Source organism: Drosophila arizonae, chromosome 3 (genome assembly GCF_054131065.1).
Source record: "Drosophila arizonae isolate 15081-1271.41 chromosome 3, UAZ_ARI_1.0, whole genome shotgun sequence".
In the NCBI taxonomy this organism is placed as follows: Eukaryota; Metazoa; Arthropoda; class Insecta; order Diptera; family Drosophilidae; genus Drosophila; species Drosophila arizonae.
The window spans coordinates 2,306,631-2,329,473 of NC_142923.1; the positions used below are offsets into that span (position 1 = coordinate 2,306,631).

The following is a 22,843-nucleotide window of genomic DNA, read 5'->3' on the forward strand; positions in this document are numbered from 1 at the left end:
CAATGACAATGACAATGACAATGACAATGACAATGACAATGACAATGACAATGACAATGACAATGACAATGACAATGACAATGACAATGACAATGACAATGACAATGACAATGACAATGACAATGACAATGACAATGACAATGACAATGACAATGACAATGACAATGACAATGACAATGACAATGACAATGACAATGACAATGACAATGACAATGACAATAATACTATTAATACTATTAATACTAATACTACTAATCATAATATCAATGCTGTCAAGCTCTCTCGCATAGTCCACAGCCCCGTCGAAAAGCAGACACGTCTCTATTTTGGATAATCAGACCCATTTGGGATTGGTCCCCATTTGCCACACGAATTTCGCATGAATCGGCCCGTCAAACTGTCTCCAACTGCCCCAGCGAGCGCCTGACCACAGCTGCTTGCCGTTGTAACGGTAATTTGTGTGACAGTCGCCGTCACAGAGCCAACAGTTTGGGGCTGGCCGCTGATTAGGCCAGCCAAATGGACATGTCAAATGAGCGGATGATGAGTTGAGTTGAGTTCAGTCGAGTTGATGGAGCCGCCCGCAGAGCAGAGACAAATATGAAGACATGCTTGAGTCATATATATGTATATATGTATGTATGTAAGTATATATCAACATTAACTTGGGATTATTTATTTATGTGGGGCTTACGAGCTAGTCTACACAGTACAGTTTAGATTGCTAGGCAGCGGCAACAGCAGCTCCATGAGCAGCCAGCCCAATGGGAAGGCGTAGGCGAGCAGCGTGACAAGCAAGAGAAAGAGCCGCCTGCGCCGATGCCAGCACTATATAATGCTGCCATCATCCTTGACATCAGCCTCGCCGCTGATTCGATTGAGAAAGTCGCGGCGGACCGCGCTCCAGTTGGGCGCTGCGTGATCCTTGAGCAGCTGCCAATTGGGTGAGTGGACATCGGGCGACAGCCAATTGAAGTCGGCAATGTCTGTGTAATTATTCTGTGACTTATTCAATCCGGATTGCTCGAAGTCCGACTCCAGCTCGGCATAGTCGTAGTTGTAGCCGTCGATTTCGATTTGCCGGCAATCCTCAATGATGGCTCTGCAGGTGACGTGCAAATAGATCCGCGTGGACTGCGACGAATGCAAGCGCAGCTGCTGGCAGGCGATGGCCACGGTGCAGCGTTCCAAATGCTCTGCAAAGAACGAACGAGACACGGGACCACAGAGGATCGTGCATTGACTGGCGTTCGAGATCTGTACAGAGCCGGCGTGTCCTTGCAGCTCCACCAGACACTTGTGCACATTGGATATGGTGATATCCTTTCCGTTCACCTGCTCGGCCCGTAGCACAATATGGGCATTGTTTCGATTGGCTATGGTCCAGATGAAGGCGCTGTCTGAAGCCGTCTTCTGTGTCTTCTCCTGTCCGTCCACTTTGCTCAGAGCGGGCGGCAACTTCTTAACCAACGTCTTCTTGCCACTGAAGCCGAATTTCTTCTTGGGCAGCAAACGCTGACGAGCTTCATCACAGGCGCTGGTCAACGAATTCAGGACATTTTGACAAGATTTGATTTTGAAGTCCGACAGAAACATTGTCGAGGCTGTCAAATAATTCTGCAGCTCTTGGATTTGCCGAGTGATGTCGCCGAATACCTTGGTGAGATCGGGCAGCGGTGCGTCTCCGCTGTCCAGCTGCAGTGTGCCAATCCTCTGCTCAATCTCACAAGCGCGCTCCCCAAACGACTGGGCAAAGAAGTCGACGCCCTCGTTCAAGGCGGTCTCCTTGTTGCGCTGCTCCAGCTTAATATCCAAGTAATTTTGGCGATCCTTGTTGCGCTTGTTCAATCGCTCCAGCAGGTAGTCCTTACGTGGACAAGCGTCCACAGTATCATCCAGTTGTTTTTCCGTTTCCGCCATGTCCGGTTCAACTGCAATCGAAGAAGTGTTAAAAATCAATGCAGTCTTCAGATGAGCGAAAAGCCGTATTCAATATATATATATATATAGATATATACATGTATATATATATGCATGCACTCATATGGGTGTGCGTGTGTGTGTGTGTCACCTCTCACCAACAATTCCCGTTGTCTGAATCGAAATGTCGTCTGCGCGCAGCTGCAGCAAAATGTGTCCCAATTTTCGCACGTCTATAGCGAACTGTATAACTCCTTGATTCGCTTACTTGAGGTTTATGCAAAATATGGAATTTGTCATAAATTAAACCAATTATTTCAATTTTACAGGCTGCTGATGGCAAAGCGTAATTAAGTGGAAGTTCAATAAACAATCAGCTTACTCACTTTGGCACGTTACTCTTGCACTGCGGGCATGCCAACTCGCTTGAATCGCGTTGCGATTACAGCAATCAGTTCGCGGCGAATGGCAAATGTACAAAAGGAATAGCAACTAACTTTGGAGTTTTCAAAATGTTGCAAATATGTAGTTTTGTTTTTGTTATATATGTGAAAATCATAACATTGAAACACAAAACAAATTTGAAATGAAAAAACTTAGCATTTGCTTATAATACAAAATTTTAAAAAAAAATCAAAATTTATAAAAATACAAAATATAGTAAAACCTAAAAGAAAACTACTGCTTTAAATATTTCATATTATATATAAATAGTATTCGATTTTATCAAAATTATTTTATGCAAATTCAGCATTGTTTTTATGTTATATGATTATAATGCTTATTTTCATCCACTAAAGTGAAATGGATATACTGTTTTTCTTTATTTATTAGCCATTCAATCACTTTAATTAATTATTTAGTTATTAATCAATTAACTAAACTAAGCACATATATATTTGTTATATGTATATATAATATATGTATATGTCATTTATATTATTTATCTAGTTATAGTTATTTTTCTATAACTATTTGACAATTTAAATACTATTATTTAAAGTATTCTATTAATATTATTATTTAACGTATTCTCGAAATAAACGATCTGAGTTTAGACTGGCCAACTTTATTACTCTTGCTGGCAGACAACTATGATTAATTAGTTTTTAATTATATACATATGTATATGATCGGTCGCTTTATCTACGCGCCTGTTAATCAAATATATTTTATATTATAAAATGCTCGGATGACCCTCAACTGTTAATATCAATCAGAAATATATGCCTAATATACAAGAGAATGAGGAAAAATAATCTCCCTAAATATCTCTCTCAGAGGAGTATACAGCATTTCTTCTCTAAACACTATCCCCCTAGAATCTTTCTTCCGACATCAGTAGAGAATGTTTCCCATAATACATTATTTTTAAATTTTTCATGTCATTTCCTATGCATTTCTGCGGGCATTTTCACGATTTTCCGCCCGTATGGGTGCGCAGATGTAGTTTGTAGCTAACGGCCTTAAGGAAGAACCGCGTGCAATGTGGACACTTGTATGGCATTTCGTTGGCATGTTTTTGTAGATGCTCATGGAAGTGCGAGCTCTGCGCAAAGGTTTGCAGGCAATGCAGACATAGGTACGGCCGATCGCCCCTATGATTGCGCAGATGTTTCTTCAGAACGTGGCTGTGTTTGAAGACCTTCATGCAGTAGGAGCACTGATAGGGACGCTCGTCCGTGTGTCCGCGCAAGTGCGCCAGAAAGTTCGACTTCTGCTGATAGGTCCTTGCACAATGCAGACACTTGTAGGAATAATTGCTCTGGGCCTGATGGATTTGCAAATGGTTTTTCCGATTCAAAGTGCTGTCAAAGGTGCACGCACAGTGCGGACACTTAAATGGCTTCTTGACTGGACGCACAGGAGGCGGGGATTTATCTGGAAGTGTTGCCACATGACTGAGTTTGTGCTCTGTGAGGCTGGACAACTGGGCGAACTTCCTCAAGCAATGCTCACATTTATAAGGACTTGATTCCTCGCCTGGCCTGCTCGACGAGGCGCAGCGTCTGAAACATAAATTTGAAAGGAATTAGCGAATATTTTGCGATGTTTAAGTTGAGTTATGGAGAGGTATATATAAAGATAAAAATTCCTTTAAAGCAAAAATCAAATATTATATATATAATCTAGTTTAAGAGTGCTCTAGTTGAGACTGCCCAACTGGAGACTCGAGACTATAGAGAAAACTTAAGGTATATATATAATCTTCAGTTTCCTCACTCTATCTCATATAGTTTAACACTCCTTCGGCAGGTTTTATGGGAACTTACTTTTCATGCATTTGCAGTTCCTGGACTGTTGGGAATTCCTTGCTGCATAAATTGCATGTATGGCTGCGCAGCCTCTTAATTCTTACAACGGGCTGCTCCATAGGTTTTCTGGCTTTGAGTCTTGAGTTAACATTTAAAGGCTGCTGCTTAGGCGTGCTCTGCTCCTCTTCCTCCTGCGGCTCTGTTTTGATAGAGGTCAGCTTTGAATCATTTTTACTGTTCAGGTTCGCTAAGGCACTGTCTTTTTTTATGGATGCCTGCTGCTCCAGCTGCATCTCCTTCCTCGGTTCTTGTATGCTCCCTGCTGTTGTCGATTCCTTTTCAGGCCTTTTGACTCTTGGACTGCTCCTTCTTTCCACCTGACTCTTAACTGGCTCCTTTTTTAGCAGCGCCTTATGTTGCTCCACTGGCTCCACACCCTCCTTATCAATGCCACTTTTTTTCCTTTTGTTCGCCCTGCTTGGAGTATTCCACCCTTCGCAATTGTGCTTAATCAAATCAGTGCGCTTCATAAATCCTTTCGGACAATTCGGGCATTTATGAGGAAACTGGCCCGTATGCTCGCGAACGTGCGCTATAAAATTCGATTTGTGGGCAAAACTGATTGGACAATGTGGGCACTTGTAGGGCAACTTGTTGCTGTGGATCTGCAGATGGATTTCCAATTCGAAGCCTTTGGCAAAGACGCGTGGACATTCCGGGCATTGGAGAAAACTCTTGCCTTTATGTATGCAATTCTTGGGACACAAAGGACACCGGTTCAAATCCTTGATAATGTGCGTGCGTTGGTGCTTCATCAGATCCGCATATTTCATATATCCCTGAGGACAGTCGGGGCACTGATGTGGAAATTTCCCCGTATGTCCATACATGTGGCTTGTATAGATGGATTTGTGCGAAAAGCTGCACGGGCAGTAGGAACACTTGTAGGATAGATTATGTGTGTGTATTAGCAGGTGGATACTCAGCTCATCGCTGCGTTCGAAATGCCGTGGACAATGTGGGCATTGATAGTGTCTCTTGGCATCAGTAGGAGGACTGAAAATGAGAGGGCAAATATACTTTACAAATTTTCAAACTGTCGTTAAAACCATGTCTTACACAGCAACTGCTGGTGCAGCAGCTCTCTTCTTCTTGCGAGTCCTCGGAGACTCATTTCTTTGTTTAATCTGCCCCTTGCCTGCTGGCTCCTCTTTCAATCCATCCGGATCTACTTTAACAGGTCCTATGTCCATCTCTGCGAAAGGCAATTCAGTTTTTAGTTGAGCACTGTTGGCGTTCTCCAAGATTCCACAGAATTCCTGCTGCTGCTCCAGCTCCTGGTCTCGCTCAATTTTCACACAGGACAGGTCGATTATACCACTCATGATTCGCATGTATTGCAGCCAGTGCAAAAGTATTTGAGCTTTAAAAAACGTTTTTCAGTTAATTTATTTTAATAAAAGTAAACAAACAATTCACACGCAGCAACAGCTGTGAACAGAACTGCTAACTCGCTGCAAAGTCTGTTAACAGAGCGCTTTACAGGGAAAGAAAAGACGAGAAAGCTGTTACTGTTAATGAATCGCGCGAAATTCAAATGTGTTTAATAGAGAGGTTTGAGATGTTAAGTTTGAAATTTATTTTAAATGTTTATTATTTATTGCATTGATTCAAAATATTTCACATGCCATCAATTTTAATTCAATGTTCCCTAAATTTAAATTTACTTTACCTCAACTCTGTGCAAAGTTTAGCCTGATAAACCTACATTTTTTTGCCTTACAGTTTCTATTATATATTATTTCAATTTATTTTTTAATAAAAACACTTTTTCAAATTTGTTGAAGCGCTCTTTTAATAAACGTGGGTGTGTGTGTTTCTGTGTACATTGTGTATTGCTTTCTGGCTTACATTTATAAAATTGAACATATTTACACTTGATTATTAATTAAACATAAGCATTTAGATAATATGTTAATTATTTAAGTATTTTATTTAAGTGTGTCCTATGTGTGTGTGTGCATTTCTTGTGTCCGCCTAAACATGCAAACTAATTAGCAAAACATTTGTACTTTCAACTGATTCTAGTTTTTCATTTTGTTTTTGTTTTTGTTTTTCTTTTTGTTTTGTGTTAGCAACATACAACACTTAATGACTAAAAATATTAAATACATCCAGATTTTGTTGTTCTCTTCGTCGTCGTCGATTCTTTCCTCTTAAGTATTTGGTTACAGTTTACGATGATTTCTCCTCTTGGTAGTTGTGGTGTAAGGCACATGACACATTCCTGATTAATATGTGCGTGTATATAGAAGATATATAGAATATAGAATATATATATACAAACGTATATATATATATATTATTAAGATTCGTACTAATGATGAGCAGCTCTATTTGTTTATATATATAGTTTGTGCTAACAAAAACACATTTTTGCACATTGAAGTTTTCCTGTTTTCCTGTTAATGCATATGACCAGCAAATGACTAAACAAATTATAAATTTATTGCGGAATTGTTGTTGTCAATTATTATTGGTTTGTTGCTTCGTAGGGCGGCCAAGCTAGGCTCTTTATATAGATCATGAGAGCTCGCCAATGGGCGCATTCTGCAGCCACAGATCGTGTATGAAGTTGTATAAATTATCGCTGACGGCGACCTAGGGAGAGATTGAAGGAATTCTATATAATATATGTATTTAATAATATTCATAGAGAGACCCACCTTATAGGGCGTTGGATTGAGCGTGCGTTTGTGATCGTTGCGCAAAGTTTTTAGCGATATTTGCACCTTCTCGCGCACCTGCTCCAGCGTCGGCAGCTGTTGGCATATCTTGCCCGCCTTCCAGTACACCTTGTAGAGGGACTCGACGTGCGAGGGTATGACATAGGCGCGCTTCGATTCCTGGAACGGATGACGACACAACACCTTCTGGCCCACAGCCGGCGGAAGCTCCGAATCCTTTTGCAGCAGATCAATCAGAGCATGCCCATCGGCGCTATAGAGACGGTAGGCATTCTTATTGCCCGGCATGGTCACCTTTTCCACATCCTGGCTCAGCTTAATGCGCGCCTGCCCATTGATCTCCACCAGCTTGTAAACGCAGCCAAGCGCAGGCTGCCGCTGACAGGTGACTGAGAATGAATTTTCAATTAAATTCAATTAAATTTATATTTATTTTCTATTTTGTATTTTGTATCTTGTATTTTCTATTAGCTTCAGCTGCTCACCCAAGTGCGTGCCAATGCCAAAGCAATCGATCTTGTGCCCCTGCTCATTCAGGCTCAGGATGGTATCCTCGTTGATGTCATTGGAGGCGACGATAGTTAGCTTGTTGAACCAGGGCACCTTGAAGCGATCCGCCACCTTCTCGAAGGCCTCGCGCGCCAGGCAGGACAAATAGGCCAAGTCGCCAGAGTCAATGCGTATGCCCAGGGCATGATAGCCCAAATCATTGAGTGCCAGGGCCACAGCGCTAAAGTTTAGCAGGCCACTTCTGCACAGGGCGCGAAAGAGATAGAGCGGGAGAGAGTTGGAGAGAGAGAGAGAGAGAGCAAAGTGAGCGTGCATTAAAACAAGCTGTTAACAGTAATAAAAGCAAGCTTTAAGTGCAGCTTGAGTTTTCGATTTTCGAATTCAAATCAATTTTAACTAATTTCAAAAAGCGACTTTGGGAGGGCGGTGTTTTTGGTTGTATGGGCGTGGCTCAGTTCTAGAAAAAAATGCAGAGAGTGCAAAGCGTGTTTTTTTTTTTTTTTTTTTTTTTTGGTGGGGGGAGGAGTAAAAGTAGATATTGGGTGTTTTAGCTTTGACTTTGCATAGAATTTTTTTTTTTTTTTGTAGGCACAACTTTTGAAAGCTTTATTTACTGAAAGCCATGCAGTGTGCTCTCTCGGACGCTTTTCTATCAAATTTAATATATTTTTATATGTATAGAAACGATAAGTATAAAACAGAGACATACACACACACATGAAATCAAGTAACAATTAACAAATTGAACAAAACTAAAATCTCTTTCAATTTTCCATAATCAATATTAAAGTAAACAAAAAATTTATGAACAGACATTAAAAAATCATTATATAAATATATTTATAATGTATGTAGTATGTAGCATTAGGGTGATTCAGTGTCATTCTTATTTATCGCAGCTGAAAAAGTTTCATTTCTCATTAGAGTTGTGTGAGTGTTAAATGATTTTCATGTAGTTTGTTTCATTCTTTTGTCGTTGTATTTTGAAGACGTGTTTTACATACCTCTGCCAAAATAGTGCCGGGAAGTCATTTTTACTATGTTAGATGGGAGTAATTTCTATTTCTTTATATATATATTTGATCGGTTTCAGGTTTAATTAAGGCGACTTTTCTGGTTATACGTTATTTGGTTTTATCACACGTTTAATGTCACATTTAACGAAGAGCAAAAAAATAGTGGTTTAAATTATGTAAATGTGAATGAAATGAAAAAGTTTGTTAGTTTAATTAAATTAAATAAGTAATTAAAATGGTGGCCCAGCATTCACCTCAACTTATTTTCTTATTACATAGACAGTCTTTAACGTTCATTAACATTCTGGTGTTATTTAACATAACCGGCATACTGAGTCGCTGTTAGCTAACATTTTATGCTTACAATGGAACCTGTTATTAACATTATTATATTAGAGAGCTGCTAACAACTGCTTGAAGTAAATACTAGGCGGAAATTTAAGGAATGTACATAGAAGCTATATCTTTTAATATAAATAAAAAGAGCTTCTTAAAATACAATAAAAATATATACACATATCACTTTTACTAAACTAATATATTACAAAATTATAAATTAAAGCATGAATGAACTGAAAAATAGTAAATAAAATAACAACAAAAACACTGTGCAAATAAAAAAAAAGGAAGTAAGCTTAAAACAATTATAATTTATATCAATTCAATCAATTAAACTTTTCACAAAATTAAACTTAAATAAAAAGGACTTTGAAGATGAAATAAAATACTAAGATATGTAATACATTTAAGGGGAGATAAGACATTTTTAAAGTTAGCAAATGAGCTATAAAATTAAAAATAGAAATAAAATAAATAAAATATATTTTTTCGTTTAAATAAAATATATTTTTTCGTTTAACAAAAAAATATAGGGCACATCACCTGTTTGACATATTGAGCTGGCCTAATTGAGTTAGCAATACCGTTAGCGCCTGGGCATTCAGACCAATACATATAGCACATATACACATACATACATACATATTTTAAAAGATGTTACATGTGTGTGTATATATGCAAAAATTTGGAATTTAGCAGTAATTTATATTAAATTTTATTTCGCATGATATGACAATGTGTAGTAATTGGGGATATGGCCGATATATAAATATATGCAATTCGATAAATATATATATTTATATTTGAGTGAGTGTATGGTGTAGTAGTATTAGTAATAGTAATAGGGGCACTCATGCTGGCACCAGACAAGAAAAAATATAATACAAAACATGTGTAAGTACAGAGAGATTAGTTTCGAAATAAGATATATAAATATATGTAGAGAAAGAAGAAAAACAAAATGATAACGAAAAAATAATGATAATGAAAAGGAGTTATTTATCTCTTAATTTGTTTTTATTGTTTAGGTTAAATGCTTTTGGTAGTTCCGTTACGTGACATTTACCTGAATGACTTCTCGACATATTTTGGTAGGTACGCCGTCCCATTGGACGTTGATGTGTTGATTGTTGGAGTTGTTGTTGTTGCATTGACTATATCTGTTTGAGCTGGCTCTGTGCTATTTGATTGACCATTTGTTAGCTCAGTTTGGCTCAGACTGTTCTTGCGTCCACTGAGCTGGCCATTTGCTGCTGCAGCTTGCGGCGTCGCTGGCGGCGTTGGCGGCAAGCCATTCGTTATTGTTGCTGTTGTTGTTGTTGCTGTTGCGGCTGTTGTTGTTCTTGATTTGTTATCAGTTTGTACGTATGAGACTTGTGTGACTTGTTCTGTAACTCGGCTGTTGGGGAATACTTGAATTATTACGACGATCAACAAGGCGCACAAAATGAAAGTTAACGCAAAATATCGAGCGAGGGGCGGCTAGCATATATGTATGTCATGGGCATGGTCACAGTTGAGCACACGAAACGCATTTGTTAGATTCGAATGATTGGGAACTGCATTTGCTGCCTCATACTTTGTTGATTTCATTTGGTGCCCAAATAGGTAGAGTAAACTTGTTTGATAATGAAATTGAAAAACAATCGAGCAACAAACTAAAACTCAAATAACTCAAAACTGAATGAATTACTAAATATATATATAAATAGATATAGATATGGAGACACAACCAAAAACCGTTCCGAGAGAATCTGCCTAAAAGCGAAATACCTCTTAACATCGTACGTGTCGACAAGCGCCATAAAGCCATCCGGAAAGGCAATGGCATACGAGACCATAGCAGCTAGTTCGCCCTCACTGGACTCCTCCGTGGATACATCCAGCACATGGGAAAGCATTTGACGATGCCGTATAGCATGCTCCAGCAAGTCCTCCATAATGCCTGTATCGATATATATTATTCAATTTATTAATTTATTATTATTTGAAGTGCTCACCTGTTTGCTTGTGCTTCAGCAACCGCGTCTTCAGCTCGCCCACACTGCTGAAGCTTGTGATATAGGCATGCGCATGCGTGCCCTTCACGGGTATGTTAAACAGTTTGCCAGCCAGCACATTGGAGGTGCCATCAAAGCCACCTTGAAGAGGAAATGAATGTATATAACATATCATTTAATTCTAGCAGAGCGATAACAGTCAAATAAGGCAGTTTCTATATTAATAAAATGTGCATTAACATTCACTGCTATGTTAAATCAAGACCGCATACAATTATGTAAGTTAGCATGTCGCAGTCGTTTAAGGAGTTACTCTGTTAAGTTAACATAAGTAAGTGCATTTACTCTAAATGGTATCCGCTGTTATGTTAAGCTTGATAAACCGAATTTCAAGCTGCTACTAGTGTAAAAAACGTTTAAATATTTTCGTGGCATCACACTCTCTGTTAACTAACTAACTTAATATGTTAAGAGTTTGATTACATTTTCAGATCAGCTTCTCATATGGCTTTCAGTTAACTGTCAAATTGCAATTCTCTTCTAAGATTATAAGACATTTCAAACAGATTTGACATTGCCCAATTTGATTTAGATTTGAAGGCGCTGTTGTTTCATGGCTGAACGGCTTTGAAGACCTTGGACGCGTGAGTCACGCGTCACGCGAATATATCGATTTGGAATTGGGTAAAAACCCAGATTGAGCCCATCATAATTAAACGCATTACAAAATTTAAGCCAAACTGCCAGGCAAACGGCAATTTTTATGATGGCCAAAAGAGTTGTAAAAGTACAAAAAAAAAAAAGGTAAAAGGAAGCGAAGTTACGATGTGTGAGCGCCTATTGAAATTTAGGTGCCAGGCGGCGATAGGTACGTATAGGTCCTCTCTTCCCTGCCTCCTTCTGCTCCTCCCCGCACACACACACACACACACATGGAACAATGAAAAAGTTTGTGTAGTTGGCCTGCGGCGTTGCGTGTGCCACCCACTTTTGAACACATGGCGAAGTTCTTGAACTTTACAGTGTGAATGGAAGCGAGACAAAAAGGAAAAACTGTTTAGCGTTATAACAAGGTAAAAAGGCCGGAGCCCACATCGAGTGACAGTGACACGTGCTTTGCATGCAAGCACATCATAAAATAAAAAAAAAATATAAAAAAAAACGACCAAAAAGCCAAATATGAAATTTCAACTCCTGCCACTGCTGCTCCTGCCACTGCTGCCCCTGCCCCTGCCCCTGCTGCTTCTGCTGCATCGATCAATGGCAATCCAGGCGCTAGTTTCATGAGGTATTTGCTTTTTAATTGATTACGACCCAGCTGCATGCAATTTGGCAATGCCGAACACAAGCCAAATGTGATATATCTTTTCGCACACGTTTGACCTTAGTTGTCACGGCAAATTCGGCATATGTACCTGTATAGGAATACTTGGATGCGGATAGTCCGCCGTCCGGTCCCTGCGCACGGCGCAGTCCAAACTCCAGCAGCTTAACGTGTTTGCCCGCCACCATGCGATAACGCGCTGCATTTGTCGCCATTAAGCTGCGTCAATAAAAGCGAAAGAGAAATAAATGCTCGCTTCATTAATATGTTCCCATTCCACTTATCACACGTTCCCGCTCACCTGGCATAGTTGACGAGCGTGAGCAGCGTTGTCTCCAGCAGCTGCACGATTATCAAGGGTCCTTCTAGCTTTATGATCGGCACGCTGTAAAAACGACAGATCAAATATGAGAATATGTGGGTGAATGCTCCAGACATAGCTAATATTGACGTAGACATAATGTTTATATAACCCCAAATATATGAGTTATATAGTATATTTTTATCATCATTACTAAAGCAATTTAACAAGTTTATAAAGGTTTTTAACAATTTTTCTTTTAATTTTCATATATATTTTTACGACCCGTTTAATAAAAGTATTTTATATATTTAAAAAAAAAAAAAACAAATCTTTAAATTATAATTATATAAACTGTATAACCACTGTAAATTTTAAGAATTATATTTATTATTTTTGTAAATAATTAACGATCTGAATTCGACAATAAACCTGCTTAATATGCACGTTAATCTTAAGTATTACTAGATAGATATAATTTGTAAATTTTTTGTATTTCAAAATTATAATTTACAAAAATAAATATGATAATTATGTTTTTATCAAACTTAATTAGCTAAAACTTATATAAATTTTCAGCATTTAAAGATAATCTAGATTCATCTAGATAATCTAAGTACATATAGTTTCTGCTTTAATTACATAGATATAACAATCAACAATCATATCAACAATGATTTATAGTCAAGACAACTGCTAAAATTTAGCATGCATGTTAATTATTTAACAGCCATGTTAAAACCATTTTAAAATTTCGCCAGACGAGCCAAATTATTTATATAAATGTACAAAATTCACTTATTTATTGAAACCATTTGAATATGAATTCCTTAATCTTTTAATATGCATATTCAATTTTTTTACGGTCATCCTTAGTTTTCTATTCTTCAACATGCAAACATATATAATCTTTCAACAGTCATGTTAACGCTTCTATCCAATAGTCTTTGAATCCCTACTGAAAGTCCCACTGGAAGTCTTCTCTTAAGCCAACCTTATAGCTTAACTCACCGAGGAAATGCCACCGTGCCCTCATCTATAGCATAGAGCGTAACATCATGAGCTGTCAGGTTGCCCAAGTACTCGAAGAATTCGTTCTCAATGCCCTCGGGCAATGTTTGACGCAGGTATTCAATATCTATAAGCAAAGAAAATTTATTCAAAACTTATTACATTGTAATAAATTTATCAAACTCACCGCTCTGCGAATAATGAAAGCTATCCAAAAACTTGAGACACTCCTCCAGCCCCGCGAATATGGTAAACTCTCCATGGAATGGATTATTGCGAAAGAATAGATCAAACACGGCTTGATCATCCGTTTTGTCCGATTTCCAGTAGGCATAGGCCATTGTTATTTGATATAAATCTGCGATGAAGTAAAAGTAATAAAGTACATGCAGATAATGCCGATAAGCAGACAAGCGATAGCCTCCATTTTAGACTAGTTCAAATGATATGAGACTATTTATTGACTCAGTGGTTAACCAACGGCGTAAATCGTTAAATGAACCCGTGCAATAAGATACGTTCAAAGTTCAAAATTTGTGCATAATTACACAGACAGAAATGCAAATACGACAAGATACAGAGATCATGGCAATCTTCCTATCTCTATACAATATAGACGAAAATAGATAAAGCTAAAAATGTAAATGCCAAACGGGAGTTGATACGACTTTAAATAGCATATTGAATCAGTGGAACTTTAAAAAAGAAATCTACAAAAATAAACAATTAAAAACAAAACTAAATAAAACTGTTGTAATAGAAAACAAAATTACGACACAAAAATTAAGATTATATAGGTATGTAAATATTTAATCTATCAATCAATATATATATACATATCTCACCCAATCTCAACATCTACAGATATATCAATTTATTTAACTTGAAGTCTAAGCACGTATACCTCTCTATATTTGTCTGAGCATTTATATAAAAATATATATGTATATATCGATATCGGTACACTTATTAAATATTTGTATATATAAAGGCAAGGGTAGCCCTATGGAAGATAGAAAATAAGCTGACTTTTTTATGAAAATATGTATAATAAGCAGAAGGAAGAAGTATTCTTCTTCTCTTAAGTAAGATCTCAAAGGCTACACAGGCTAGATTCTTGCAATTTTGTATATTAATTGTGTTTATGTGTCTGCTAATGTTAGAATTTTGAATAAATCTCAAGTGAATCACTTTATCAACAACTATGATAAAGAGATAAGAATGAAAAGAGCAAATTATACAATTGACATGATTTTATTTATAAATAACGAAATATTAAATACATTTATTTTTATATAGTGGAATTGCGAAATTCCTAAACATAGAATTAAATTTAATTATAATTTCAATAAGAACGTTTCATCTATTTTAATCAATTTTTAAACTAAAATACATAACAGATTTTTCTGAAATTATGAAAGAAAGCTTGTTTAAATAAAATGTATTTTGTTATTCATACGTTACAAAGCAAAAGTAATGGGGATTTTATTGCTTTTTTTTTTTATTCTAAACAAAAAGTTGACCTATTTTTTTGTTTACTCAGCACTTTTACTTTCATGAACATATAAACACTTATAAAAATTCTACAACTCAATATCAATATCAGTATCACAATATCTGCATACGTATATATCAATCAACACATGTCTGTATATCTTCATATAATACTGCTTTAAAACATAAGAATAAATTTTCTTTTTAATTGAGATATGTTTCGTTTATTAAAATGTTTCTATTTCAAAGCAAGTACTTTATAAATAAAATCAAATTTGTTCTGTTTACTTTATATGTATATATTAAACAGTTAAAATTTGAGTAAGTTTTGTTGTAGCTCACCAGTTAATAGGGGCTGGACAACTCCATTCTGGTTCATGCGTCCGCGATCCATAAATTGGCCGCCCGTATTGCAGCTCATTTCACGGTCATTCATGATCAAAAGTTTATATATTTTCTTTCTTTCGTTGTTGCTGTTATTTATTGTTGTTTGTGGTATTTTGTTTGTTGTTTACGACGGCACGTTTATAGGTCATTCACATACACAAATCGTGCCCACTGAATGAGACTTAATTAAATATTCTTGAAAATTTAATTTAAAAAAATATTGCTGAGATTAAAAGTCTGCAGTATATATACATATATATACAATAAGCATATACTTAAATATATATTTTAAGATATTTAAAAATTGAAAGCTTTGAAAAACTGTTTCGAGCCTCGTTCAATGACGCAAGCACAGCTTGCATTTAAATACTGGGTTAATTAAGTGCGAAAAAAAAAATTTTTAAATAGTATAAGAATTGCGAATGAAAAAATAGTAAGACAACAACAACAAAATTGCCAGTTATCAATTAGTTTCTTGTTTTTTTCTTTTTTTTTTTTTTTTTTTGCATACGTCTTTCTTATCAATTGGTTTATCACTGCGTGCGAATGGAAGGAGGAAGGCCTAGGGTGCAATGATTATTAGGAAAAAACAAACTCTTTTGATTTGAAATCACTTTTTTGCCATTCAGAATTTATCGCGCGAGCTAAACTTTTTCGCTAAGCGTTTCAAGCTCAACTGAAAACACACAAATCGCGAGCAAGTAGAAAAATGCGAAACAAAAAAAAAACATCAACAGAAAAATGTTAGCTGCGCGCAGAGAAGAGCGCGCGTTAAGCGTTTGTTGGGTTGCAGCATACGAAATGTGCTGGAAAATTTGTTTGCTGGGTGAATTTGTTGATTGTTGTTACTTAGCAGCCGGGCCAGTGTGCGAGAGAGAGGGAGGCAGCGCATTGAGAGCAGTCAGAGTGAGTGGGATGAATGGGATGAGTAAATGAGGGTTTGGCGGGCTGTTTTTTGCATTTTTTTTTTGTATGTGCATTGAGTTTGTTTATTTCGGCTGCTGCTGCTGCGGAAATCTATTGATTACACACGTGAGGCGAAGAGGCGCTGCTGTAGTTTGTCTTTGGTTCACAACATGTTGCACATAGGCAGCCGTCGCAGCAGCGCAGGCATTAAGCCAGTGAAGGTTGCCTGAAGGTCGGCGGGGCGTACTCTCACACACCCAAAACCGCGCGCGCGGGCAAGTCAAGAGACGTGCTCAAAGGAAAAAGACAAATAATACACAAAAAAACACCAATTGTGCGTACATTTTTGCAGTCACTGTGCGATAGCAAAGGATGTAAGGATCAATGACTTCAACAGCTACAACACGCACTTTCACTTTTTGCGCACGTTTCAATTCATAATTTATCAAATTTACGGCGTTTTTTTTTTTTTTTGTTACTAGAGAATGCGCATAGAACGCGACCAGCTGTGCACAATTGTATTTTCTGAACTTTTTTTTAACATTAAAGCATTCGGCTAGGTACAGTTATCAGTTGCCTGTGGCACAGACTGCAGCTCGTCGTTCTTGTCTGTGTAGTTTTATTAAACTTTACTGCAAGAGTTAAAATAACTAAACAAATCCGTATGCGACTTGCAAGCGCTCTCAGCTGATAAGAGAGCGGAACTGCCAACTTGTTGAAATGCGCTCTTATAGGTAGGTCAGATAAAACAATGCGCTGAGATGTGCTCCACTGTCACAGCTGTTAGCGTTGCATGGATGTTGCAATTGAATTAAAAATATTGTAAGATAAAAGAAATATTTTTTTTTAATCCTGACTGTTTAGCTGTTAAAAAATGTAGTAAACAAAAATTGTCTATTCATTTACAATTGTTTATAAACTTATGCATCCTCATTCTTGAATCGGGCTAAATATTGTGACGTCACATTACTTGGATATACTCGCCATTTGCTTGTAAATAACATTCAATGATGAAAAATATTTTATTTATTTCATCATTTTGCGCTATATATAGATTTTGTTTTATTGTATCGTCCTTTTTTTGGCTAAAATAAATGTGAATTCAGACAATATAAAATTCTATACATCTTTTCAACTTAAATTCTTCTCAAGCTCGTAACATAATTTTAAAGTTTTTTTACCGAATGTGTGTCTATATAAAATCACTAGTCATGTAACAATTACATGGTTACAGATAGAATGCAACAGCTGTGACGTCACATTTTACACATTTTTCAAATCCGCACCATTTTAAACATTGAGCCCATTGCTTTCAGTGTTGCAAAAAGCTCAAAAAGCTACATTAGATAAACCGCCTTTTATTCAATCTCGATTTCCGCATTATTTACATCTGCTGGCCAATCCAAATCTATGCCAACAACATCTAAAGCTAATATATCAATGGGTTTGCCTATGATGGAGGATATGGAGGGCGTTGTACGTCCGAATTCGCCATGAACCAGCTCCTTGATATATGTGCCCGCTTGGCTGACCACATCTATGATGAGCAAACGCCGATTCTCCCGGCTCACACACGCCTTGACGTGCAGCGCACGTCCACATCCTCTCGCCCACTGGACATGAAAGTAACCTTGCACACCGTATCAGTGAAATGTGGCGCCACCTGTTTCACAATGATCTCCTCAATGCTCTCCTCCATAATCCGTCTGCCCTGCAGCACCCACGGCGTATGCGAAAGCTCCCGACTCAATTTCCGATATCTGCCAGCGACACAGACGATGGGGCCCATTAGGTCAATGGACTGCAGCTGCAGGGGTTCCTCGACAGCAGCCGGTGGTATTGCTAGATATTTCTCGAAGATATCAGCCTTAATGCGTGCCGGTTGGTATTGTTTCTCCAGCAATCCTCGCGAGATCTCGATGCGTTTCTTGCCCGGAAATGCGACTCGATTCAGCTCGGTCAACTTGTCCACCTCCTCGGATTCAACGCTGTGCCGCACATCAATGTTGATCATCAGCCCGTTTGCATCGTATTCCCTGCCCAGCTTCGAGCACACAATGGGATGCAGAATCAGTTTGACGGCCTCCTTGATGGGCACATCCGGGGCAGAGTTATCATTGAAGAAGCTCTTGCCAAATTTCCGCTGTAGGGCGAACCACATGGACAGCTGGCGCAGCTGTAGTGTCAGCGGCAGCGTTATAGCCAGGACAATTCCCGCGCTATCATATTTGCCGAAATCCGATTTGGAAATGCCCTCAATTAACTGACTTTGAAACTCCTCCGAGAACAAACCCAAACAAGTTGAGCAAATGGATAAGCGGGGCTTTTTTGGTGGCTGCTCATTCGGCTCATCCTCTGACGGCTTCAAATCTCTGTCATCTACTTTAACATCCAGCTAGAATTAAAATCTTCTGTATTTTTAAAGCCGCTTGAATTTCTTGAAATGTTTTTTCTCACGCGCTGAAAGGTCTGCTGCATGTCGCGATATTCGTTGCCGCGTGCTCTCAAATAGCGCAACTGACAGACGCGACAGACGCCACAGCTTGCCAAATAATCAACAAGCTCCTGACTCTTCATTTTCCTTTAGTACTTAATTCAAATCAAATTCAATTTAAACAATTATAACTTCAACTTTGGGATGTAAACAAAACGTGCTAGCAAAGCATCGTTTGTGAACACTGTTTAAAATACTAGACTCGATATATTTTGGCGCTATTTGTGTTTAGTTATCATAAAATACTGCAGTGTAGCGGATCGACAGCTGGTTTTTAAGTGTGACCAGTTGTGCTGCCCCAAATTATCGGCTGTCTATTGTCAAATATTTCTATTTTTCTTCTGATTGCGATTTAAGGTGCGTTTTATCTGTTATAATTACTTTATGCGACGTAATAACACCTAAAGCATCGCTCAAGCAACTGCAAGTGAAATAAATTGCTTTTATAAGCAAGTGAAAAGCATTGTTATTGTTACGTCACAGAGTGGCAAAATAATACTCCAATTGGAATGTGCGAATAATATAAATATTCATTATATATTTAGGAGCTGCCGAGATGTCGCTGTCGCCCTTCCTGCGTCTGCCACTCACCGATTTGACCGGTTGCCTGATCAACCATCAGACCTACGACAAATGCGGCAAATTCGAAATGAAAATGATGGACTGCCTGGAAGCCTACGGCATGGAACGCGGCAAAAAGCAATGTGCCGATCTGATTGCCGACTTCCAGGAGTGCGTGGGCATGCAGAAGCAGCTGTTGCGCTTCCATGTAAGCTTGCATTATTGCAAATGGAAAGTTGAATATATATTTAAGCCTTTTATGTTTTCCTTCAGGCTATGCGCACGGAGCGCTACAAACAGTGGCTGGCCGGTGAGCGCAAGCGGGAGGAACTGTTTGCAGAACCACCACGTGTTGATGCTTATTAAGGGAATCATTGCTTATATGTAGCTGAAATATGTTTTAAATGAAAGAAAATTGAAAATTATGATAATATGTAAAATGATAAAATTGGTTTAGTTTCGTTGTTTTGGTATTTTGACAGTGTTGCTTAAACTATATTTTGCAGCACTGCTAATAGTTGCTTTTCAGCGAGTTGGCAGCCCTGGCATTTGTTTTTGCGGCTGAAGAGTCGCTCGCTTACGTTTAAGTAAATTTTCTTAAATAAAATGGCCACAAAACGACCCAATAATAGTGTGATGCTGGCGCAAGAACCTAAGCGCAGCAAAAATGACATTGTGGCATATACAAATCGGGATAAAGCGCTGCTGGAATCGGTAAGCTGAATGAAGCTCTTGAAGAAGAAGAGGAAGCAGCGTGTTTTGGTGTGGAAGATTTTTAGAGGCTTGCAGAGAAAGGTGGTAGTGGAAGAACACAACTCTGGAAAAATGAAGGATGCCTTGAATATGAGCTGTGAATGGAAATTCACAGTGAAACCTATATAAAGATGGACGACTGTCGGCTGTCGGCTTTCCTTGACTCTGCTGCCGCTCTAAACAATCTTCCTGATGTCAATCCCAACGCTTCATTCGCACTGTTCCTCCACTTTTTTCTAATTCAATGCAATTTCAGGGCGTGCGACGCACCTCCAATCTGCAGGCGCCTATTATGCAGCTGGAGGGCCATGAAGGAGAAATATTTACGACAGAATTTCATCCGGAAGGCGAAATGCTGCTCTCCTCCGGCTTCGACAGGCAGCTATGTAAATGAGCATCATCATATATATATATATTTCAGTTAGACTAAACTTTATTCCACTTCTAGATATCTGGCAGGTGTATGGCGACTGTGAGAACATAATGGCCATGTCGGGTCACAGTGGTGCCGTCATGGAGGCGCATTTTACGCCGGATGGCTCGCATATATTCACCTGCTCCACAGACAAAACGCTGGCCATTTGGGACATTGTTACGGGTCAGAGAGTGCGACGCCTGAAGGGCCATACGAACTTTGTGAACAGTGTGCAGGGCTCGAGGCGTGGCCAGCAGCTGTTGTGCTCCGGCAGCGACGATCGCACCATACGCATTTGGGACGCACGCAAGAAGCAGCCGGTGCACGTCCTGGAATCACCTTACCAAGTGACAGCCGTCTGCTTTGGCGACACCAGCGAGCAGGTCATCAGCGGCGGCATCGACAACGAGTTGAAGATCTGGGACATACGCAAGCAGCAGGTGCTGCACCATCTGCGTGGCCATACGGACACAATCACAGCGGTTGCCCTGTCCCCGGAGGGCGACTTTGTCCTGACCAATGCCATGGATAACACGCTGCGCGTGTGGGATGTGCGCGCCTATGCGCCCGGCGAGCGTTGCGTCAAGGTCTTCCAGGGACATCAGCATAACTTTGAGAAGAATCTGCTGCGCTGCGCCTGGGCGCCGGGTGGCGATAAGATCAGCGCCGGCTCAGCGGATCGACACGTCTACGTGTGGGACGTGAATACGCGGAGAATACTGTACAAGCTGCCCGGACACAATGGCAGCGTGAACGATGTGGACTTCAGTCCGAAGGAACCTCTCATATTGTCCGGCTCAAGCGATAAGACCTTGTATCTGGGCGAGATTGAGGATTAGCTACGGTAGATGATTTCAGAATCAGTGAGATTGAGAAGGAGATGCTGAAGTTTTGTTCTGAGGATTGAGCTGGGATTTGAGATTAGCTGAATGATTCATACTTAAGCGATATTCGATACTTAAGCAGGGAAGCATCAAGATTAACAACTTGATTATAACTCAAGTGAGATTTGATCGGTTAGCTCTTTAAAGATTCTCTTCCTGTATTCCTTCCTTCATTGATCGAGGCAAGATTCAATATCAACTGCTGATCTATTTTTTACCAGGCAGGATCAAAGGCTCCATCTCACTAATTTGTATACTTACAGAATTTCAAGACCTAGTTCTTCATGCTCACATGTAAGACTAGCACTAGACTCTTGCTATACCTCAGCTAGATCTACACATCATTTCGCTTGAACTACTTCCAGCTAATTCTTAGATCTCATCTGAACAACTCACAGTCTTAAGCAATCCTCGGGCTCTATCACAAATAAGTTTTATTTTTCTGCATTGTCATAACGATTAATAAATAATTTGTATTGTATAATTTGTAAAATTGTTTTTGATTTCTTGGTACGAGCTCAAACGGGCAGCGCACTGGACGAGCTGGAGACGCTACTCTTGAAGAGCTGACCAAAGAACTTGAGGCCCGTCGCACCGCCCGGCACCATGCCCAGCAGCATGAAGAGCAGCGTGATGATCTGGCCGACGGCGAAGAGCACCGTGAAGGCGGTGCTCTTGGCCACCAGCGCAAAGTATAGCGTTGAGGTAAGGCACGCGCTATAGGAGATGGAGGTGACGAGGCGTGGGCGCGAGAACATTTGCTTGAAAAATGCCTGAAAGCCGATGAGGAAGCAGAAGCTCAAGATGAAGAAGAGACTGCCCAGCGTGAAGAGCAGTGCAAACTTCGGCTTGAGCATCAAGACTGGAATATAGAGCGTGGACAACGTCATGCAGAGGCAGCCCATGCCCAGGCAAGCGACGAAGCCAACAATGCGCTGTAGGCGGGACTGTGAAGCGAAATGGCATTTATGTATGGCCAGTCAATTAGTCAATTCATCGTCATTTACCAGCTTGGGGCAGCAAGAGTCCTGTGTGTCCTTTAGCCAACTGTTTGCCTCGGGCTGTTCGCTTGTGCGCGAAAAGATTTGCGCCAGCCCGGGCACTTTAATCTGTGGCAGCTTGACATTGAAGTTCTTCTTTTGGTCGCTCTGCAGCAGTAAATACTCATCGAGATCCTGCTTTAAGTTGCTCATTGAATCGAATGCCACCGCATAAATATTTTTAATATTCGTCAATGTTTTTTGTTTACTGCCAACCCGACAATCAAGCAGCTGTAAAATAGGTTGGCAGCCCTGACTAGTGTTGAAATACACAAACGTAAATGGCGCGAAATATTCCGAAATTCGAATACACAATAGATTGTATATATTATTATTGTATTTACTGTCAACGCGACAAATGCATACCTATAAAACATTTTGGCAGCACTGGCAACGGTTCTCACCACTCTGGTTAGTGGTACCACCATGTAATAAAGCCTTAAAACAAACTTCATATAAAATAATATGCTTCAACATTTTCTTGCT

At 39.2% G+C, this 22,843-nt stretch overlaps 7 protein-coding genes across 31 annotated transcripts; 2 read left to right on the top strand and 5 right to left on the bottom strand.

Annotated features, from left to right (window-relative positions):
* Positions 1–612: 612 nt before the first annotated feature.
* Positions 613–2,565, bottom strand: Tbcc (Tubulin-binding cofactor C). Of its 5 annotated transcripts, none has more exons than XM_018004831.2 (3): positions 2,307–2,565; positions 2,072–2,187; positions 613–1,931 (listed from the first exon to the last, which is right to left on the bottom strand). In XM_018004831.2, exon 3 carries the CDS (start codon positions 1,918–1,920, stop codon positions 829–831), a length of 1,092 nt encoding a protein of 363 aa, XP_017860320.1. In that variant the 5' UTR covers positions 1,921–1,931; positions 2,072–2,187; positions 2,307–2,565; the 3' UTR covers positions 613–828. The 5 variants fall into 5 exon arrangements, with proteins under 5 accessions (XP_017860320.1, XP_089320588.1, XP_089320587.1 ...); XM_089464462.1 differs by having other exon boundaries at positions 2,079–2,187; positions 2,307–2,562; XM_089464461.1 differs by having other exon boundaries at positions 2,079–2,250; positions 2,307–2,561.
* A 419-nt stretch (positions 2,566–2,984) lies between these two features.
* On the bottom strand, positions 2,985–5,696 carry LOC108612134 (uncharacterized). Its single transcript, XM_018005038.2, has 3 exons — positions 5,295–5,696; positions 4,194–5,231; positions 2,985–3,929 (listed from the first exon to the last, which is right to left on the bottom strand). Exons 1-3 carry the CDS (start codon positions 5,567–5,569, stop codon positions 3,335–3,337), a joined length of 1,908 nt encoding a protein of 635 aa, XP_017860527.1. The 5' UTR covers positions 5,570–5,696; the 3' UTR covers positions 2,985–3,334.
* Positions 5,697–6,003: 307 nt separating this feature from the next.
* Positions 6,004–16,954, bottom strand: Naprt (nicotinate phosphoribosyltransferase). Of its 21 annotated transcripts, none has more exons than XM_089465208.1 (12): positions 16,844–16,954; positions 15,260–15,499; positions 13,611–13,781; positions 13,424–13,550; positions 12,413–12,496; positions 12,203–12,330; positions 10,788–10,928; positions 10,561–10,732; positions 9,854–10,186; positions 7,408–7,673; positions 6,902–7,311; positions 6,004–6,836 (listed from the first exon to the last, which is right to left on the bottom strand). In XM_089465208.1, the coding sequence occupies exons 2-12, from the start codon at positions 15,351–15,353 to the stop codon at positions 6,759–6,761; spliced, it is 2,004 nt and encodes a 667-aa protein (XP_089321334.1). In that variant the 5' UTR covers positions 15,354–15,499; positions 16,844–16,954; the 3' UTR covers positions 6,004–6,758. The 21 variants fall into 21 exon arrangements, with proteins under 21 accessions (XP_089321334.1, XP_089321324.1, XP_089321336.1 ...); XM_089465198.1 differs by having other exon boundaries at positions 16,775–16,932; XM_089465210.1 differs by having other exon boundaries at positions 15,260–15,485; positions 16,775–16,930.
* A 594-nt stretch (positions 16,955–17,548) lies between these two features.
* Positions 17,549–18,925, bottom strand: Pus10 (Pseudouridine synthase 10). The gene is given in 3 exon segments (XM_018001519.2): positions 17,549–17,799; positions 17,802–18,605; positions 18,668–18,925. Coding segments are annotated over 3 exon segments (1,155 nt in total). The 5' UTR covers positions 18,788–18,925; the 3' UTR covers positions 17,549–17,568.
* On the top strand, positions 18,921–19,713 carry ND-15 (NADH dehydrogenase (ubiquinone) 15 kDa subunit). The gene is made up of 3 exons (XM_018001513.2): positions 18,921–19,061; positions 19,250–19,473; positions 19,539–19,713. Exons 2-3 carry the CDS (start codon positions 19,261–19,263, stop codon positions 19,629–19,631), a joined length of 306 nt encoding a protein of 101 aa, XP_017857002.1. The 5' UTR covers positions 18,921–19,061; positions 19,250–19,260; the 3' UTR covers positions 19,632–19,713.
* Positions 19,714–19,727: 14 nt separating this feature from the next.
* LOC108609752 (U5 small nuclear ribonucleoprotein 40 kDa protein) lies at positions 19,728–21,801 on the top strand. Its single transcript, XM_018001496.2, has 3 exons — positions 19,728–19,979; positions 20,275–20,404; positions 20,467–21,801. The coding sequence occupies exons 1-3, from the start codon at positions 19,872–19,874 to the stop codon at positions 21,270–21,272; spliced, it is 1,044 nt and encodes a 347-aa protein (XP_017856985.1). The 5' UTR covers positions 19,728–19,871; the 3' UTR covers positions 21,273–21,801.
* LOC108609759 (uncharacterized) lies at positions 21,735–22,616 on the bottom strand. The gene is made up of 2 exons (XM_018001506.2): positions 22,325–22,616; positions 21,735–22,264 (listed from the first exon to the last, which is right to left on the bottom strand). The coding sequence occupies exons 1-2, from the start codon at positions 22,508–22,510 to the stop codon at positions 21,836–21,838; spliced, it is 615 nt and encodes a 204-aa protein (XP_017856995.1). The 5' UTR covers positions 22,511–22,616; the 3' UTR covers positions 21,735–21,835.
* Positions 22,617–22,843: the final 227 nt, after the last annotated feature.

What these genes read in the sequence shown, in the direction of transcription:
- LOC108609759 (XM_018001506.2), bottom strand. Translation starts at nt 22,510, where the DNA reads ATGAGCAACTTAAAGCAGGATCTCGATGAGTATTTACTGCTGCAGAGC. An exon ending in ACTCTTGCTGCCCCAAGCTG is followed by an intron (nt 22,265 to 22,324) that starts GTAAATGACGAT and finishes TTCGCTTCACAG; the next exon opens with TCCCGCCTACAGCGCATTGT.
- ND-15 (XM_018001513.2), top strand. Translation starts at nt 19,261, where the DNA reads ATGTCGCTGTCGCCCTTCCTGCGTCTGCCACTCACCGATTTGACCGGT. An exon ending in AGCAGCTGTTGCGCTTCCAT is followed by an intron (nt 19,474 to 19,538) that starts GTAAGCTTGCAT and finishes GTTTTCCTTCAG; the next exon opens with GCTATGCGCACGGAGCGCTA.
- LOC108612134 (XM_018005038.2), bottom strand. Translation starts at nt 5,569, where the DNA reads ATGCGAATCATGAGTGGTATAATCGACCTGTCCTGTGTGAAAATTGAG. An exon ending in GCTGCACCAGCAGTTGCTGT is followed by an intron (nt 5,232 to 5,294) that starts GTAAGACATGGT and finishes TCTCATTTTCAG; the next exon opens with TCCTCCTACTGATGCCAAGA. An exon ending in GAACTGCAAATGCATGAAAA is followed by an intron (nt 3,930 to 4,193) that starts GTAAGTTCCCAT and finishes TTTATGTTTCAG; the next exon opens with ACGCTGCGCCTCGTCGAGCA.
- Tbcc (XM_018004831.2), bottom strand. Translation starts at nt 1,920, where the DNA reads ATGGCGGAAACGGAAAAACAACTGGATGATACTGTGGACGCTTGTCCA.
- LOC108609752 (XM_018001496.2), top strand. Translation starts at nt 19,872, where the DNA reads ATGGCCACAAAACGACCCAATAATAGTGTGATGCTGGCGCAAGAACCT. An exon ending in ATAAAGCGCTGCTGGAATCG is followed by an intron (nt 19,980 to 20,274) that starts GTAAGCTGAATG and finishes ATGCAATTTCAG; the next exon opens with GGCGTGCGACGCACCTCCAA. An exon ending in CGGCTTCGACAGGCAGCTAT is followed by an intron (nt 20,405 to 20,466) that starts GTAAATGAGCAT and finishes TTCCACTTCTAG; the next exon opens with ATATCTGGCAGGTGTATGGC.
- Naprt (XM_089465208.1), bottom strand. Translation starts at nt 15,353, where the DNA reads ATGAATGACCGTGAAATGAGCTGCAATACGGGCGGCCAATTTATGGAT. An exon ending in GGCACGGTGGCATTTCCTCG is followed by an intron (nt 12,497 to 13,423) that starts GTGAGTTAAGCT and finishes TCGTTTTTACAG; the next exon opens with CGTGCCGATCATAAAGCTAG. An exon ending in GACACGTACGATGTTAAGAG is followed by an intron (nt 10,187 to 10,560) that starts GTATTTCGCTTT and finishes ATTCCCCAACAG; the next exon opens with CCGAGTTACAGAACAAGTCA.